The sequence below is a fragment of the Gossypium hirsutum genome, chromosome A04, assembly GCF_007990345.1.
Source record: "Gossypium hirsutum isolate 1008001.06 chromosome A04, Gossypium_hirsutum_v2.1, whole genome shotgun sequence".
NCBI lineage: Eukaryota > Viridiplantae > Streptophyta > Magnoliopsida > Malvales > Malvaceae > Gossypium > Gossypium hirsutum.
The window spans coordinates 44310839-44331190 of NC_053427.1; the positions used below are offsets into that span (position 1 = coordinate 44310839).

Here is a 20352-nt window from a genome sequence, read left to right on the forward strand (position 1 = left end):
CTATTTTTAAAGAACTAAAAAAAATGGAAAACGAAATGTTTTATAGCTTTAACAATTTTAAAAGAAAAAAATTAAATTGTTTCGAAAAGCTTCAAAAGAAACAAAAAAATGGATCACTCAAAGCATTCTATTTCTAAAAGAATAATAAAAGAACTTTCAAAAATAAATCCACTTCCATTTTTTGGGTTGAGAGAACCATATGAATTGGGCGAAACTAAAAAGGATTTGATAATCAGTAATAAGATGATTCACAAATCATCCCTTCAAATTCAATCTATGGCGTAGAAAAATTTATTTTCTAGTTTATTTTATATTTTAGTATATTTTACATCTAGATTATATAGAAAATTTTTTATATAGATTTCATTTAATCGATGGATTTAATAGATTTAATATAGATTAAATTTATTTTGAATAGATTGTAAGCATTAAAGCTTAGTAAGTCCACCTGCAAAATGATAGTAAACCATAATCATACAATGACATAATATCAACCACAAAGATTATTCATCATCCAATCATTTTAGCTCCTTTATCAAGTGTCCATGTATATACTTTCTCATCACATATCATTCTTTATCAAGGCATTATTCATGGGTTTAGCGTACATACCTGTACTCATCGTAGTATATCATATAACCATACCTCTTTAACATGCCCTCCTCGTGACTTTCATCACATCCATTATATTACTTTTTGAACACTCAGAATACTATTGGATACGCGGAAAACTTGCATATAAGTGCCACATATACATATGTAGCCAAAGCTACCTCATATCATGTAATGCTCACAATAGAGCTACTCACGGGCTTGCTCATATAAGGTCAAGGTGTAACTATACGGGCTGCTCACACAAGCTGTTAGGTATCCCACCCACTCAAGGATTACCTAGCCACTGGTAGGACACACAAGACCATTGCCCGAAACCCAATTACATGTATCGCATCCATTATGAACTCAGACCAACTCAACGAGCTCGGACGCCACATACATATCACGAACCCAGACCAACTCAATGAGTTCAGATTTCTTAATTCCTAGTGACATGTCACTTGTATCCTAAACTATTCCTAAGGTTCAAACTGGATTCTTTCTCATATACACATAGCATCTCCATCGTACTTGCTCGTAACATCGTGGATAACGACTAATATCATTCATACTTACAAAGTTATCATTAGGCATAGCATACATAATATTGATAAAACATTTATCACATAATGTCAACAAATCAAAATATAACACATTGTCACATTATTTACACATGTACTTACCTCGGTACAAAATGATGATAATCGAGCCTAATCGTCGTATACTTTATTCTTTCCTCGATCAAGACCTTGTTCATATTTTTCTTTATCTATAATGCCAATTTTAACTTGTTTATTAATCACATTATTCAAATCAAACCATAATTCATGTTTTGGTTTTTACCCCTAACTTTTTACTTATTTACGATTTAGTTCCTAGACTCATAAAATGAAATGTATGTATTTTCTTGGTTACCCCAACCTATACCAGGCTCATATCAACCCACATTTTTCCTTTATTTGACATTTTTTCTACCCACTTTTACACTTTTACAAACAAGTCCCCATTTTTGGTGTTTTCACTAAAAATTATCTAGTAAAAGATGTTGATCATGCATCAAACTTTCATATTCCTCTATTAATCATCAAAATACATGCATGTTACACATGGGTCAAATTTCATACATGAACCCTAGCTCAAAATATAGCTAGAAATGGATAAATCATATTTTAAGGACTTCAAAAATGCAAAGGACATTAAAAATGGGGTTAGGGAACACTTACAATCAAGCTTGAGATGTTGAAGAAAACGCTAGCTATGGCTATTGGAAATTTCGGCTAACACTTAGAGAAGATGAGCACATTTTTGCTTTGATTTTCTCTTTTTTATTCTTTTAATTACCAAATGACCAAAATGCCCTTAAGGTCTTTCTTTCAAATTTTTCCTATGCATGTCCATTTTTGTCCAAAATTATAGAAATTGGTCAAATTGCTAATTAGGACCTCCTAATTTATAATCTAAATAAATTTCATGCAAAATCTTCTACAATTCAAGTTTTGCATTTTATTCAATTTGGTCCCTAAAGTGCAATTAGACATTTTATGCATAGAATTTCTTCAAGAAACTTTCACATAAGCATGCATTCACACCATAGACCTCATAGGAATCATATAATAATTATTTTTATCTCATATTTGTGGTTTTGAAGCCACTATTATGACTATGCCCTAATTTGGGATGTTACAATTCTGAGGTAGTTGAAGCCTCTGATTCTAGCAAATGGCTCGTTGCTATGGAAGAAGAGATGGATCACTTCAAAAACTGAGACCTGGCATCCAGTAAAACCACCCATAGGTGAGAAAATAGTTAGTTGCAAATAGGTGTTTAAGAAGAAAGAAAGTTTTGGTCCAAACGAAATTAAGTACAAAGCAAGATTGATTGCAAAGGGCTGTAGTCAATTTGATAGAGTGGATTTTCACGATGTTTTTTTCCCGCTGTGAAACGTACATCCATTTGAGCCCTTTTGGCTCTTGTTGCATCAAACAATCTTAAGTTAGAGTGATTAGATGTAAAGACTGCTTTACTTCATGGTGACCTTGAGGAGGACATATACATATAAAAACTAGAAGATTTTAGAACTGAAGGTAAGGAAGATCATGTTTACCTTCTTAGAAAATCATTATATGGTTTGAAATAGTCTCCTAGGCAGTGGTACAAAAAGTTATATCCATTCATGTTAAGTATTGGTTTTTCTCAAACTAAGTATGACAGTTGTTTATATTTACAATGTCTTAATGATGGTTCATTTATATATTTATTGCTTTCTGTTGATGATATGTTGATAGGAGCTAAGGATCCATCGCAATAGAAAGACTTAAAATAATGCTTAACTCTATGTTTGAGATGAATGATTTAGGTGCAACGAAGAAAATTTTGGGGATGGAAATTTTAAAGGATAGATGTTTTGGGAAATTTTTTTATCACAATATAGGTACATTTAAAAGATCCTTGAGCGATTTGAGATGTGAGACTCAAAATCGGTAAGTACTCCTTTAGCTGCACACTTTAAATTGTCAACTTCATATTCTCCCCAATGAAGAAGAAGAGTGGTACATGTCAAAATTACCTTATTCAAGTGCAGTTGGAAGTTTCATGTATGCAATGGTATGTACTCGTCCTGATATTTACATGCTGTTAGTGTTATTAGTAGATACATGACAAAACCGGGTAAGTTACACTAGCATGCAGTTAAGTGTATTTTCAAATATTTACGATGTACTTCTAACATGTGCATAGAGTTCAAAAGAAACCCAAATGGCTTAGTTTGATATATTGATTCAGATTATGCAAAGACTTAGATCGAAGGAGGTCTCTCACAAGCTATCTATTCGTTTTTGGTGATTGTGCCATCAGTTGAAAAGGTACACTTCAAGCTACTATAGTCTTATTAATACTAAAACAAAATACAATTACTGAAGCAATAAAAGAAGCGATTTGGTTAAAAGGCCTGTTTAGTGAACAGGTAAGTGAAAAGGGGCAACTATAGTATATTGTGATAGTTAAAGTGTCATACATCTCACCAAAGATCAAATGCATCATGAGAGAACAAAACACATAAACATTTATTATCACTTTGTCTGAGAGGTGATCATTCAAGGGATGTTCAGATTCTTAAAATTGGCACAAAACTCAATACGACCAACATGTTGACAAAGAGTCTTCCAATTTCAAATTTTAAGCATTTTTGGACTTGGTGAGTATCCGAAAAAGATCAAATTAGGCCCATAATAGGGCTTGGCATAGAAGTTAAGTCATATACAAGTCAATGTGGAGATTTGTGGAGTTATGCCTCACATTTTCGGACCAAATAGTGTGTAACATCGTGATGAGAAAGTGTTCTTCATCCCGACGAATAGTCAACATCACGAATAGAAGAGAGCCATTATCCCGATGATGCAATGCCACATCTCGACATGGCGACGTACACATCAAGTTTTTTAGCTTTCTTCTCCCAGTTAACCCTACTTCTAGTATCCTACTTAAATTTTGATTAACCTACAAATATTTTAGTCATATATGCTATGAATTTCAACCTATAAATAGACCTTAGTTACTATTTTTTTCATGAATTTTTAATAATTTTTAATCAAATTGATGATTTTAGCGGGTGAACCATATGATTCTAAAGTTAGCCTAATTGAAAATATTTTTTAGCTATTTCTTTAGTAGGGATATCTAGAGTTCACCTAGTATTTTGCATTGTTTTATTGCCTTTTCTTTTTCCTTCCGATAGAGAAATCAAATCGTAAATAGCATCTTCATTTATTCTAATATTGTTAAATATGACTCCGATTTTCAGTCAAATTTGAGAAATAAAATTTCAGTTAAACTCTATTTACTTGTTTCAATCAAACACTGATTAGTTTAGATTATTTTATATTATTTGACTTATGAATTTAGCCTATAAATAGGCTCTTTTACAACATTAGAAAACACGCCCATTAGAGATTAGAACTCATAACACATTTAGAGAATTTTGTGTTTACGTTTTGAGGATTCTTTATTTTCGGGTTTTCTGGGTTTAGTCTTTATCTTCATCTTTTGTACTCTTCGTTCTTTTGCCATTATAGTAAAATTATCTTTTCCCGTGGTTTTTTATCCTCTTTGGAGGGGTTTTTCTATGTTAAATTTGTGTGTTCAATTTCTCAATTTATTCCGTTATTTTTCTTGTTCGTTCCTTAATCAGGTCGAAATCCTAACAAGTGGTATCAGAGCTAGTTCAATTTTCATAGATCAGCCCGTTCAGAGATGGCAACAACAAGGTTTGAAATTGAGAAGTTCAATGGTGAGACAAATTTCAATCTGTGGCAAGTGCAGATGATGGCAATTCTAGTTCAATCAGGCTTGAAAAAGGTTGTTATCGGGAAAAAGCCTGAGAATCTAAATAAAACAGAATGGGAAGAACTTGATGAAAAGGCTTTGTCTGCAATCCAGTTGTGCCTCACGAATACGGTATTGCAAGAGGTATTGATGGAGAAGACCTCATCCGCCTTGTGGAAAAGGTTAGAAACTCTTTATGCGACTAAGTCTCTGGCTAATCATTTAGTGTTGAAACAACGTCTATTTACGTTTCGCATGAACAAAGGTGAGCTTCTTAGAGATCAAATCAGTCAATTTATTACTCTTTTAAATGATTTAAATAATGTTAAGGTTCATATTGACGATGAAGATATTATTGTGCTCTTTACCCCCTTCATACAAGTCTTTTAGAGAGACCCTGATTTATGGCAGAGACAAACTCTCATTCGAAGATGTGAAGGGTCATTTGTTGAGTAAAGACAAACTCGGTAATGAGCTTCATTTGGATAGCAAGACAGATAGGCAAGCTTGCGTTTTGGTAGCATCAAAGAAACGAGATAAAAGGTGTCGCTATTGTAAAAAGTTAGGTCACATCAAAGCAGATTGTTATAAACTGCGAAATAAAAAAGCTGCTAAGAGTAACGAGGAAGATGTAGCTGGTGCTAATTTGGCCGATGACAATGGTGATGATTTCTTGTTAGTGTCAACAAGCGATAACACCAAGCTCACGTCCGAGTGGATCCTAGATTTAGGATGTTCTTTCCACATGGGTCCCAATAAAGAATAGTTCTCCACATATAGTTCGATTGAAGGTGGAGTTGTGTGCATGGGAAACGATTCATCTAGTAAGGTAGTTGGTATTGGTACTGTTAAAATTAAGATGCACGATGGGACGATTAGGACACTCTCAGATGTCAGGTATGTACCTGATTTACGAAAGAATCTCATCTATTTAAGTATTTAGACTTGAAAGGATGCAAAATCAACATCGAGTCGAGCGGCATTAAAGTATCTCATGGAGCTCTCGTTTTGTTAAAAGGTAAAAGAACCGGAAGCCTTTATATTCTGGAAGGTTATACAGTGACCGGTGAAATTGGACGTCCCTCGTCCGTTACGGAGTTGAACTCAACTTGTTTGGAGCGGAGGCAACTTGGTCATAGGAGGAAAAAAGGTATGACTATTTCGTTGAAGAGAGGTTCTCTTTTGGATGCAAGTTTTGAAAAGTTAGGGCACTGTGTTCGTAAAAATCAGACCCGGGTTAGTTTTGATTTGGCAGTATACAAGTCGAAGGCTAGAAGTCTTCCAATTTCTAAGCACAAATTCGACTCAGTTAATTCCCTGCATAGTTCAATATAGGCTCGTGGTAGGCTTTGGCAAAGATAGCGTTGTGGAAATATGAGTCAAGGTAGAGATTAGTTAAATATGACTCATATTTTCAGTCAAATTTGAGAAATAATATTTCAGTTAAACTCTATTTACTTGTTTCAATCAAACACTGATAAGTTTAGATTATTTTACTATTATTTGACTTATGAATTTAGCCTATAAATAGGCTCTTTTACAACATTAAAAAACACATCCATTAGAGATTAGAACTCATAACACATTTAGAGAATTTTGTGTTTACGTTTTGAGGATTCTTTATTTTCGGGTTTTCGGGGTTAGTCTTTATCTCCATCTTGTACTCTTCGTTCTTTTTCCATTATAGTAAAATTATCTTTGCCCGTAGTTTTTTATCCTCTTTGGAGGGGTTTTTCCACGTTAAATTTGTGTGTTCAATTTCTCAATTTATTCCACTATTTTTCTTGTTCGTTGCTTAATCGGGTCGAAATCCTAACAAATATAATCTAATTTTTTTATATAATCATATTCTTCTACCAACCATTCACCTAAGGTGTATCATTTTCCAATCTCATATATAAGAAATTATTTTTAGTAATGAAACATATATAGGACTTTTAATTAACATGGCTGGCTAACTTGAAACTATTGTTATTAGAAGTCAAAAATTTTCTTAAACTTTCAACAGCTGCAATTTGTTGAGAAAAACTATAGCAATCCAATCCAACTCAATTGGAGACCATCGAGCATGATTGATCTCAGCCGCTGATCCATACCACATCTCTGGTTCCATCACTGCAACTCCATTTTCTGCTCGATAATTGGAGCCCACCACCTCCCATATTAGAGCCCTCGAATCATCTCCAGCCGAACAAAGCTGTTTTCCCATCAATGGTGCCCATGAAATAGCGTTAACACTCCCTTTATGCCTGCATAATTCCATCAATGGTGTTGTCGGAAATCGGATGTCAACTATCACAATTTTATTGCTATCCATCCCTACTGTAGCCATGAACCTAGGGTCTGCCTTGTTCCATTCTACCCTCAGCAATGGAGTTTCGGGGATCGGGTTTTCGTAAATTATTGTCGATCGTTCTTTGTCTCGCAAGTCGAAAACTCTTACAGACCCGTCTCCAGACACGGATGCAAACACATTGAACCCGCCCCACGAAATGTCGAACACTTCCTTGTCGTGCGCAACTAATTGAGTGTCTACAGCCTCCCTCTCAATGTCCCAAATGGTACAAGTAGTGTCGACACTGGAGGTGGCCACACGGCGAGTGTCGAAATCAGCCCAATCGAAAGAAGTTATGGCGGAACTGAATTCGCTGCTCTTGTTGCCATTAAGCAAGGACTTAAGCTCAATGTGATCGTCGTGGATTTCCCAAAGACGAAGGTAGTCGCCGGACGTGGCAATCATATCGGGATTAGAGGTATCCTCGGACGGAAAGAACATTAGGTTGGTGGGAGCGTAAGGGTGATCGAAAACTAACCGATTGTCAGTCGTGAAATCGGATGTATAGAGATTGAACTGAACCAGTTCCACCTTGTTGCTGTAGTCTTCGAGGAAACTGCCAATGGCAAGGCGAGATCTTTTGTCGTTGCGGACGGACCATGCCACGGAGTAAATTGGCCATTGACCTATGTATGTGTAGACGCCTGTTTTCCTCTCTGTGGGAATTTGCATGCTTTACTTACTGTATAATCAAAATAATTTATTATAAAAAGTTATTTTTTAAATCTGTATGCGTCCCACTTATAAATAAATAAAAAGTCTCCGTCGAATACTTAAACAAATATTACTTATAAATAAAACAAGGAATAATGAATTATTTTACCATTCAATTTTGCAAAAAAAAATTATTTTAGTTTTCTTTAATTCTACATTTTTTATAAAAGTTTACGTTGTATGTCAAATCATTCTAATATTTATAAAAAAATAATATCTATTAACCTTAATTACGTAGTATTCATGTATACGCCACTTTAATAATTAATTAAATTTTTTAATTTCAAAAAATATAAAAATTTTGAAAATTTTACAAAATATATAAAAAATTATTAGAAAGCATAAATATAAAAATTTGTTTAATAAAATTATATTAATAATTTATAATTTTTAGAATCTTTAAAAATTTATAATTCCTTACATTACATGTGCACGCGATAACTGTAAAATTAACAAATAATAACTTATTTATTCATTTTAAAGTGTTTTGATAAAAAAATGTTAACTTAAAAGTTAAAAGAAATAAAAATTTAAACTAATAGCACAAATAATATTTTTTACAAAGTTGGAAGGTTAAATAGAACATTGTGCCAATAATAAAATAATAAAAAGTTGGTAGTATCTTCTTTCTCTTTTATATATATATATACCTTAATGTTGATCATAGAGAAAAAAAAAATTGAGTTATATAAATTAATGATTTCAAAATAATCTTTTTTTTAGAATCCGTTTGAGTTAAGCACGCTAAGACTAACTAGAAAACTATATATAATAATTATTTCAGTAAGTGAAATTGCACAAACTAAAAGCATAGCTAAAACTCAATCAGATTTACGAATGAGAATATGTTATATATAAGATATTTTGTGATAAAAGTGTTTTTTTCAAATCGAACAGTAATTTTACCAATATTTTAACAAATAATAACTAATTTATTTAAACAGTATCTGAAGGAATAGGAGTCAAGACCCCTCCTGAGCCTCTGAATCCATCCCTGTATATATCACATATTTTTCCCCAATATATACACATATATCTTCTATATACAGTAAAAGTTCTGTGGATTCTTTTGACTGTAATAGTAGTTGGGGATTTTCTAGTAGTAAAAGAACTTCAAGAAAATAATATAATATTATAAAAGTGCTTTCTTAAAAAGTTTAAGGTTTTCAGAAATTTTATAAAACTGATGTTCTACTTGTTCTTCACAAATGTTTGCACACCTATCCCGCTTTTCTTTTGACTGTAATAATAGGTTGGGTATTTTCTAGTAGTAAAAGAACTTCAAGAAAATAATATAATACTACAAAAGTGCTTTCTTAAAAAGTTTAAGGTTTTCAGAAATTTTATAAAACTGATGTTCTACTTGTTCTTCACAAATGTTTGCACACCTATCCAGCTTTCAGCATAAAGATATGCTAAAAGGATACAATTAAGCAAATTAGATTAAATAGGATGAGTATTAAAAGATATAGAAAAAAGAAAAGAAATCTTTGCTTATATTCTTTCCTTATTAAGAGAGAAATATAGACTTACGTTGATGTAAAAGGGAGATGTTCTAGCTTGATATAATATCTTCCTCTCCTATGGTGTGAAAATATGTAATGAGCATTCACGCAACACACGTATATATGTCTGATGATGAAGATAAATATATATAATAGAACAAGGAAAGAAAATGTGGGTTAAAAGTTAGAAACTTGGAGAGAGGGTGTTTAGCAGTGGGTTAATAGTTTAAAGGGAGAGAGGGCAGCAGCTGCCATGGCTATAGCTTAGAAGAAATGGGAGCGAAATTCAAATGAAAGAAAGGAAGGTAAAGCTAATAGTCAATCTTCCACGAGCCAACCCGTTGGAAAGTGGTGGGTTTTTGGTTTTCAGTCATGACTAAGAGGGTTGCACGTGATGCATTTATTATATCCGCCATTCCAAGGGATCCAATTTCCTTTTCATGTTTATTTTATGTATATATGGATGAAGAGACTACTTAGCATTGATGGGTTGGCTTAAATTCCTAATTATTCTCGCACTTGGGTGGTTTAATTATGAAAATCAAACTAGGTAGGTAAATGAGATGAATTGACACTATGGTTTCCAACTATATGAGTTAGCTAGGTTCAACGAGTGGTTAGGTTAAGCGGCACATATTTTATTGATGGACTGGGCTGTACTCTTCCGTTCCCACTTGTTGGGACTCCATCTCCTATTTAATTGGGAAAGGGAGCTTCTTCCGTACGTTCCACAAAAAAAAAGTGTTATGATCTTGGTCATTTCCCATTAAGGTGGACAGGAAGAATCTAAGGGGTTAGAAGGAGTCTCGGTTTCTATGAAATAGAATCTATTTTTTTATTATAGTTTTTTAAAAATTTTTAAATTTTAAATTAGTAAAAGTAAAATTGTATTTTGGCCCTTCTAAAAATGATAAATTTTTTATTTAATCTTTTAAAAATTACAGTTTTATTATAGTAAAAAATACAATTTAATTTTCACCCCCTAAAAAAATTTTCTGACTTCGCCTCTGAAGGTTGACCTGACCCTTTTTACCTTAGTAAATATATAGTTAGTCAAACCATGCAGTTCGCATGTATGAGTTCACACTTGATAGGTTCGTGTCATCATGCAAGCGAACTCATACTCAAGGATACGTGTTGGCATGCATGAAGGTTTACCTAATATGTTATATCTAAGGATTGTGCCTTATAAATAGAGATATTGGTCTCCATGAAGAGAAGACTCACGAAAACACTCAACAATTAGTAAGAAGTGTTATTATATCAATTTGTTATAAGTTATTTTATGTGTAAGGATCAATAGAGATATTGTTATATAAATAGATATATTAGTATATATTATAGATTTTAGTATCTAATAAAATGTTGCTATATAAATAGATTTGATAAAACGTGATAAAAAAATTATAAAAATCATTAAAATTCTAAAATTATTTTTTTTGGCATTATAATTTTTTAAATTTTTAATTAATAATTTTTTTAAGAATTTTTACAAAGTATTTGGTTACAAAGTTGTGTTTCCAATAGGAATTTTAGTATTTGGTTACAAAATTGGGTTTCCGATAGGAATTTTAGTAATAGTTATAGATTTTGATAGTTGTTATAAAGAGAATGGATTGTATGAAATTGTAATTCCACGTCATCACTATCCCTTTCCAATAGGAGAATCAGATTTTTCCTCCTAACTTTTAGCATTTTCAATTGGATATGAATTTTTTTCAGAAGGAAAATTTTAATTTGTCATTCTCCTATTGGAAAGGGATAGGGATGACATGGAATCACAGTTTCATACAATCATTTTTCTTGTTATAAAAATATTATTATATAAATAATAGATTTTGTAACCGATGGTGTGGCATGTTGACCCTGGGCGTTGATTAATAGGCTCAAAAAACTCGAGGACTTTATGTCACACCCCCATACCCGAGACCGTCGCCGGAGTCGAGCACGAGGTGTTAACGGACTTAATTCATTAATTAAACAGCTCAAACAATTTATTTTAGAATTTCCAGACAAGTTGGCTAACTACGTCACAGTCGCTAAAAAATCCATATCTTGAGTTACGAAACTCGAAATCCAATTCCGTAAATTTTCCCTAAAACTAGACTCATATATCTACTTATAATTTTTTTTCTGTAATTTTTGGTTAGGCAAATTAGTATAGTTTATTAGTTAAAGTTTCCCCTGTTTCAGGGTCCAGCTACTCTGACCCATGTGTATTACGAATAAGATATCTCCCTTTATAGAGTTTCAATGACTATTCTGTTTGTTTTTCATAAAACTAGACTCAATAAGTATTTCATAAATGTAAGGTAAAACTCCTAATTGTTTTTGTAAAATTTATGGTGAATTTTTTAAGTTAGAATAGGGGATTCAGAGATTGCTCTGACCCTGTTTCACAAAAACTTAAATATCACATAAAATATAACTCATTTACCTGTTTCATTTCTTCCATATGAAAATAGACTCATCAAATTTCATAACTTATTCATCATTTAATTCCATTTCTACTATTTTTAGTTATTTTTCAAAATCATGTTACTGCTGCTGTCTGATTCTGTTTTGTGGCCAATTTTACCTTTCCAAGGATTTTCATGGTTTAGTTAAGACATAAAGCATACATGTTATCATATAAAACTTGATTAGCCATTCCAATAGCTAATCATTCTCAAACATTTCCATTCCATCCATGGGCCATATCGTAAGATTATACACACAAAATGATTGGAATACTATACATGCCATATTTCCAAAAATTTCAAGTCATTATACCGCGATTGTCCAGTGATAGTGTGAGCGTGCCACCAACCGTCCCGATCTCCAAATTGACTTGTCAAAACTACAAAGAATGAAAATGAGGGAGTAAGCATAGATGCTTTAGTAAGTCCACATGCAAATAACAAATAACTTAACAAAGCAATTATACCAACCAACATTAGCATAATATCACCAAAACATGTATCACATTTCTATTCATCATTCATCATCTTACCATATTATTGTTGTCGTATCAAGTCTCAACCCGAGGGTTAAGTACATACCTATCCAAAGTGCCCATTCCACAACACTTACCAATACGTCACTTGCATCTTGAGTATTCTTCCATTTCACTAGAATTTTACCCGTTGAACACATCGGAATATAACTCAGATACATGGAAAGTTTGCACATAAGTGCCATATATGTAGCCAAGCTACCATGTAACCCGCCCATAAGCGAACTCGGACTCAATTCAACGAGCTCGGGCGTTCGCATCCATAAGTGAACTCGGACTCAACTCAACGAGCTCGGATGCCTAGTTACATCTCACGAACTCGGACTCAACTTAACGAGTTCGGATGCCCAAATATCCTAATCTATTCCTAAGGTTCAACGGGACTTTCCTCGTTCATACTCCTTTACCATTCTCCTTGAAATACCAATGACGATACTTCGGTAGTCTTTCACATTTTTCACATAATTCATAAAATTTTTGCATGTTGTCCAATAATGACCACAAAGCATAGAATTGCATGATAACAATCATAATATCGTATAAATAGCATTAAATGATTTACAATAACAGTTATATTACAATATTTACATATGAACTTACCTTGATTCAAAATGAGAATAGTAGAGCCTATTACTCGTAAACTTTATTTTTCTCCCGATCTCGACTCGAATCTCTTTTCTCTTGATCTATAATACCAAATTAATTTATTTAATACACACATTCATCAAAACAGCCCCTAGTACGAACTTTGGAAAAATTACCATTTTGCCCCTAAACTTTTACATATTTACACTTTTTCCCCAAGGCTCGTAAATGAAACCTCGTCCTATTTTCTTATGTTTTATCACATGCTGATCATTTTTCCCTTCTATAGCAACATCAAATTCACACTCTAACATTTACTTAAGAATATTAGGTATTTTTACCGATCATGTCATTTTACTCGTTTTTACGAAAAATCACTTAGCAAAAGTTGTTTAACACAATCTCAAACTTCATATTCTACCATAAAACATCAAAATTCATACATATCATCCATGGGTAAAATTTTAAATATAAACCCTAGCTCAAAATATTGGTAGAAATAGGTAAACCGAGCTACGAGGATTTCAAAAATATAAAGAACATTAAAAACGGGCATAGAAATCACTTACAATCAAGGCTTAAAAGTGTTGAAACCCTAGCTATGGTGGAGAACAAAATTCAACAGCAACTTATGGAAAAGATGATCATTTTTGTGTTATTTTTCCCATTTTATTTCATTTAATATCCAAATGACCAAAATGCCCTTCCTTACTAAACTTTCAAAAATTCCATCCATGTCCAATTTTTGTCCATAAACTTAGAAATTGGTCAAATTGCTATTTAATACCTCCTAATTAATATTTCAAAGCAATTTCATAGTAGAAACTTCTAGAATACAAGTTTTGCAACTTATTCAATTTAGTCCCTAACTTCAAATTAAGCATTTTATGCATAAAATTTCTTCACAAAATTTTCATACAATCATGCAATCATATCATAGACCTCAAAATAATCATAAAATAATTATTTCTATCTCGGATTTTGTGCTCCCAAAACCACTATTCCGATTAGGCCTTAATTCGGGTTATCACAACTCTCCCCCCCTTTAAGGATTTTCGTCCCTGAAAATCTTACTGGTAAACAAGTGTGGGTATTGATTCCTCATAGTTTCCTCGGGCTCCCATGTAGCCTCTTCTACCCCATATTTTTGCCACAATACCTTCACGAGAGCAATACTTTTATTTCTCAGTTGCTTGACCTCTCGAGCTAAAATTTTAATCGGTCCTTCATTGTAACTCATATCCGGTTGTAACTCGATTTCTGTCGGTGAAATCACATGTGAAGGATCCGAACGATACTGATCTAACATAGATACATGGAATACATCATGGATCTTCTCTAATTCTAGCGGTAATGCTAACTGATACGCTACCGGACCAATTCTTTCAATTACCTCATACGGTCCGATGAAACGTGGACTCAACTTGCCTTTCCGACCGAATTTAAAAACTTTCTTCCATGGAGACACTTTTAAAAACACTTTATCACCAACTTGAGATCTCTTTTCGCTTCAAATCTATGTAAAATTTTTGCCTATCCGAAGCAGCTTTCAAACAGCCTCGAATCACTTTCACTTTTTCTTCAGTTTCTTTGATTAAATCAACTCCGTAAATTTGGTTTTCTTTGAGTTCGGTCCAATACAGCGGTGTCCGGCACTTGCGACCATACAACGCTTCATAATGTGCCATTTTCAAACTCTTCTGATAACTGTTATTGTAAGTAAATTCCACCAACGGTAAGTACCTTTCCCAACTTCCTTGGAACTCCAACACGCAACATCTGAGCATGTCTTCAAGAATCTGAATTATTCTTTTTGATTGTCCATCAGTCTGTGGATGGAAGGCAGTGCTAAAATTTAACTTCGTACCTAATGCTTATTGCAGCTTTTTCCAAAATCGCTAAGTAAACCTTGGATCTCTATCCGAAATAATCGACAATGGTACTCCGTAAAGTCTAACAATCTCACTAATATATAATTCAGCTAACTTATCAAGAGAATAATCAGTGTGTACCGAAATAAAATGGGCTGATTTAGTCAATCTGTCGACTATCACCCAGACGGCATCTTTCTTCTTCGGAGTTAACGGCAATCTTGATACAAAATCCATAGTAATTTAATCCCATTTCCATTGGGGAATCATGATAGGCTGAAGTAGACCCGAAGGCACCTGATGTTCAGCTTTTACTTGCTGACAAACCAAGCATCGCGATACAAACTTGGAAATATCTCTTTTCATTCCGTTCCACCAATACATTTTCTTCAAGTCATTGTACATCTTTGTACTACCCGGATGCATAGATAAACAACCATTGTGTGCTTCATGCAAGATCCTCCGAATCAACTCATTATTTTTCAGTACACAAATCCGATCTTTAAACATCAGACAACCATCAGAGCTGATTCTGAAGTCTGATCCTGTATCTGCCTCACATTGTTTTCTTTTAGCTTGTAATTCTTTATCACTCCTCTGAGCTTCATAAATATTTTGTAAAAACATCGGTCTTGCCTTCAACTCTGCTAGAATCGAACCATCATTAGATACCGTCAACCGAGTATTCATAGCTCTCAAAACAAATAACAACTTTCTACTCAAAGCATCAGCAACCACATTCGCTTTCCCCGGATGATAGTCAATCACAAGCTCGTAATCTTTCAATAATTCTAACCATCTCTGCTGGCTCAAATTCAAGTCTTTTTGTGTCATCAATTACTTGAGACTTTTATGATCTGTAAACACTCGGTATTTTTCTCCGTACAGATAATGTCGCCAAATCTTCCAAGCAAATACTACAGTAGCTAGCTCCAAATCATGAGTTGGATAGTTCTTTTCGTAAGATTTTAATTGCCTCGAAGCATAAGCCACAACCCTTCCCTCTTGCATAAGTACACATCCCAAGCCATTTAGAGAGGCATCACTATACACTACAAATTCTTTACCTGGCTCGGGTTGTACCAACATCGGTGTTTCAGTCAGTAACTTCTTTAATTTCTCAAAACACTGTTGGCATTCTTCTGTCCACTCGAATTTAACATCCTTTCAGAGTAATCTGGTCATAGGAGTAGCAATCATAGAGAATCCATTTACAAATCATCAGTAATAACCAGCCAAACCCAAGAAACTTCTGACCTCAGTCACGTTCTCCGGCGGCTTCCACTCAATAATAGTTGAAATCTTACTGGGATCAACCCATATACCATCACCTGAAACAATATGACCTAAGAATCCAACTTCTCGAAGCGAAAACTCACTTTTACTGAACTTGGCATACAACTGCTTATCTCTCAAAATTTGCAAGACTATCCTCAAGTGCTAAGCATGTTCTGTCTCGTTCTTCGAATAAATCAATATATCGTCAATAAATACCACAACAAACTTGTCCAAATATGGCCAAAATATTCGATTCATCAAATCCATAAACACGGCAGAAGCATTTGTCAACCCGAATGGCATAACTAAAATTCATAATGGTCGTACCTTGTTCTAAAAGCAGTTTTAGGCACATCTGATTCTTTCACCCGCAACTAGTAGTACCCGTACCTCAAATCGATCTTTGAAAACCATGTCGCTCCTTTCAACTGATCGAACAAGTCGTCAATTCTTGGCAACGGATACTTGTTCTTGACTGTCACCTTATTCAACTACCGATAGCCTGCACATAAACTCATAGAACCATCCTTCTTTTTCACAAATAATATGGGAGCACCCCGAGGCGAGAAACTCGGTCTCACAAAGCCTTTATCTATCAATTCTTGCAACTGCGTCTTTAATTCTTTCAACTATGTTAGTGCCATTCTATACGGAGAAATCAAGATCGGAGTCATTCCTAGTATCATCTCAATACCAAATTCTACTTCTCTGACAGGAGGCAAACCCGACAACTCTTCTGGAAATACATCCGCAAAGTCACACACAATCGGTACTGATTCAACTTTCTTCTTAGATTCTTTTGTATTCAATACATATGCCAAATAATCTTCATAACCTTTTCTCAAATATCTTTGAGCCGACATCAAAGTAATCATACTAAACAACGCTTCTGATTCGTCTGATTCAACCCGTAGAATTTCACCATTTTCACATTTTAATTCAATAACCTTTTGTTTGCAATTCACTATAGCATCATGCAATGTCAACCAATCCAAACCCAAAATAACATCAAATTCATCAAACGGAAACAACATCAAGTTGGCTGGAAAATAATGACCCCTAATCATCAAAGGACATTTCTTGCATACTTTATCAACTATGACACATTTGCCTAATGGGTTCGATACTTTAACCACAAATTCGTAGACTCAATAGGTATGTTCATATTAGATACCAATTTCATGCACACATATGAATGAGTAGAACCAAGGTCGATCAAAGCAATAACATTAATATCATAAAGAGAGAAAGTACCGGTAATCACGTCGGGAGACGAAACATCTTCACGCGCCCTTATGGCATAAGCTCTAGTCGGAGCTCTAGCTTCAGATTTCGAAGCTGATTCTCTGACTACATTCTTGCTGCTTGCCTCGTTCCCAGCATTTCTCGAAGATCTTTCTCTTAAAACAGTACCACTTGGCTTTGTACTCTGAAATTTTTCTTTCTCGATCCTCTCTGGACAATCTCTAATAAAATGATCCGGAGACCCACACCGGTAACATTCATTAGTTCTACAAGGACCAAAGTGACTTCTACCACATCGTTGGCACTCAGGTCTAACAATTCTCGAATTTCCCACACTAGCCACCGAAGTAGTCCGAGATCTGGAACCCACATTTTCTTCTTATGATCCCCATATGAATGTCCTGCTGATGTCTGAGAATGAGAATACATATCTCTGGAGTTTCTAGACTGCGATGGGAGTGTACTGCTCATCGGTCTTTTCTTCCAATTTCTTGTCTCAGCCTCTGTCTTTTTCTTCTCTTTAATTAGTTCTTCATCCTTACAAGCCCGATCAACAAGTACCACAAATTCTTTTAACTCAAGAATACCCACAAATACCTGGATGTCTTCATTAAGTCCATCTTAAAATCGTTTGCACATTTTAACCTCTGAAGGGATATATTCTCGAGCATACTTGCTCAATCGAACGAACTCTCTTTCATACTCGGTAATTGTCATGTTGCCTTGCTTCAACTCGAAAAACTCTTTACGCTTCTGGTCTACAAATCTTTCGCTGATATATTTCTTCCAAAATTCTTCTTGAAAGAATTCCCAAGTCACATTCTCTTTTGGCACCACTGAAATTAATGTCTTCCACCAATGATAAGCTGAATCCCTCAGCAATGATATAGCACATTTCAAGCACTCTTCAGGTGTACAAGATAACTCATCAAATACCCGAATAGAATTTTCGAGCCAAAATTCTGCTTTTTCAGCGTCATTATCAACATTTGCCCTGAATTCTTTGGCCCCTTGCTTGCGGATTCGGTCAACCGGAGATCTATGGAATTTCATCAGATCCATACCTGAAGGAATCTGGGGTACAGGTTGAGAAATCGGGGGTGGTGGGGGAGGTTGTTGAGCAGTCGGGTTCGTACGAACGAACTCTGTATACCAAGCATTCATCATTTGGAGAAAGGCTTCCCGAGCCCTTTCTCCTCCTCCTTGGCTAACAGTAGGAGGTCGATTTTCAATCGGCACCGCCCCTTCAGCAGGAGCTGGCGCATTGCACTCTACATCATCAGCCACAGTTGGATCAGGATCCATTTACTATAAAAAAAATCATTTAAAAAGGTCAGGAGTAGTCACACTATCATAATATATAAATATGGCATGTATAGCAAAATCCGTACTTACACCATGTTAGCCCAAGAACTGACTAAACCTGCTCTGATACCACCAAATGTCACACCCGCATACCCGAGACCGTCGTCGGAGTCGAGCGCGAGGTGTTCAGGGACTTAATTCATTAATTAAACAACTCAAACAATTTATTTTAGAATTTCCAAACAAGCTGGCTAACTGCGTCATAGTCGCTAAAAAATCCATATATCGAGTTAAAAAACTAAAAATCTAATTCCATAAATTTTCCCTAAAACTAGACTCATATATATAATTACTACTTTTTTCTATAATTTTTGGTTAGGCAAATTAGTACAGTTTATTAGTTAAAGTTTCCCTTGTTTCAAGGTTCGTCTACTCTGACCCATGTGTATTACGAATCAGATATCTCCCTATATAAATCTTCAATGACTATTCCGTTTGTTTCTCATAAAACTAGACTCAATAAGGATTTCATACATGTAAGGTAAAACTCCTAATTGTTTTTTTTTATAATTTATGGTGAATTTTAAAAGTCAAAACAGGGGATTCAGAGATTGCTCTGACCTTGTTTCATATAAACTTAAATCTCACATAAAATATAACTCATTTACCTGTTTTATTTCTTCTATATGAAAATAGACTCATCAAGAATCAATTCCATAAATTATTCATCATTTAATTCCATTTCTACTATTTTTAGTGATTTTTCAAAATCACGTCACTACTGCTGTCTAATTCTGTTTTGTGGCCAATTTTACGTTTCCAAGGATATTCATGGTTTAGTTAAGACATAAAGCATACATGTTATCATATATAAACTTGATTAGCCATTCCAATAGCTAATCATTCTCAAACATTTCCATTCCATCCATAGGCCATATCGTAAGATTATACACACAAAATGATTGGAATGCTATACATGTCATATTTCTAAAAATTTCAAGTCATTATACCGTGATTGTCCAGTGATAGTGTGAGCGTGCCTCCAACCATCCCGATCTCCAAATTGACTTGTCAAAACTATAAAGAATGAAAAGGAGGGAGTAAGCATAGATGCTTAGTAAGTCCACATGCAAATAACAAATAACTTAGCAAAGCAATTATACCAACCAACATTAGCATAATATCACCAAAACATGTATCACATTTCTATTCATCATTCATCATCTTACCATATTATTGTTGTCGTATCAAGTCTCAACCCGAGGGTTAACTACATACCTGTCCAAAGTGCCCATTCCACAACACTTACCAATACGTCACTTTCATCTTGAGTATTCTTCCATTTCACTAGAATTTTACCCGTTGAACACATCAGAATATAACTCAGATACATGGAAAGTTTGCACATAAGTGCCACATATGTAGCCAAGCTACCATGTAACCCGCCCATAAGCGAACTCGGACTCAATTCAACGAGCTCGGGCATTTGCATCTATAAGTGAACTCGGACTCAACTCAACGAGCTCGGACAACTCGGACTCAAATCAACGAGTTCGAATGCCCAAATATCCTAATCCATTCCTAAGGTTCAACGGGACTTTCCTC

The 20352-nt window shown here is 34.4% G+C and overlaps 1 protein-coding gene across 1 annotated transcript; it reads right to left on the minus strand.

Moving 5' to 3' along the window:
- Positions 1 to 6861: 6861 nt before the first annotated feature.
- On the minus strand, positions 6862 to 9569 carry LOC107948442 (WD repeat-containing protein LWD1-like). Its single transcript, NM_001327545.1, has 2 exons — positions 9497 to 9569; positions 6862 to 7931 (listed from the first exon to the last, which is right to left on the minus strand). The coding sequence occupies exon 2, from the start codon at positions 7919 to 7921 to the stop codon at positions 6908 to 6910; it is 1014 nt and encodes a 337-aa protein (NP_001314474.1). The 5' UTR covers positions 7922 to 7931; positions 9497 to 9569; the 3' UTR covers positions 6862 to 6907.
- Positions 9570 to 20352: the final 10783 nt, after the last annotated feature.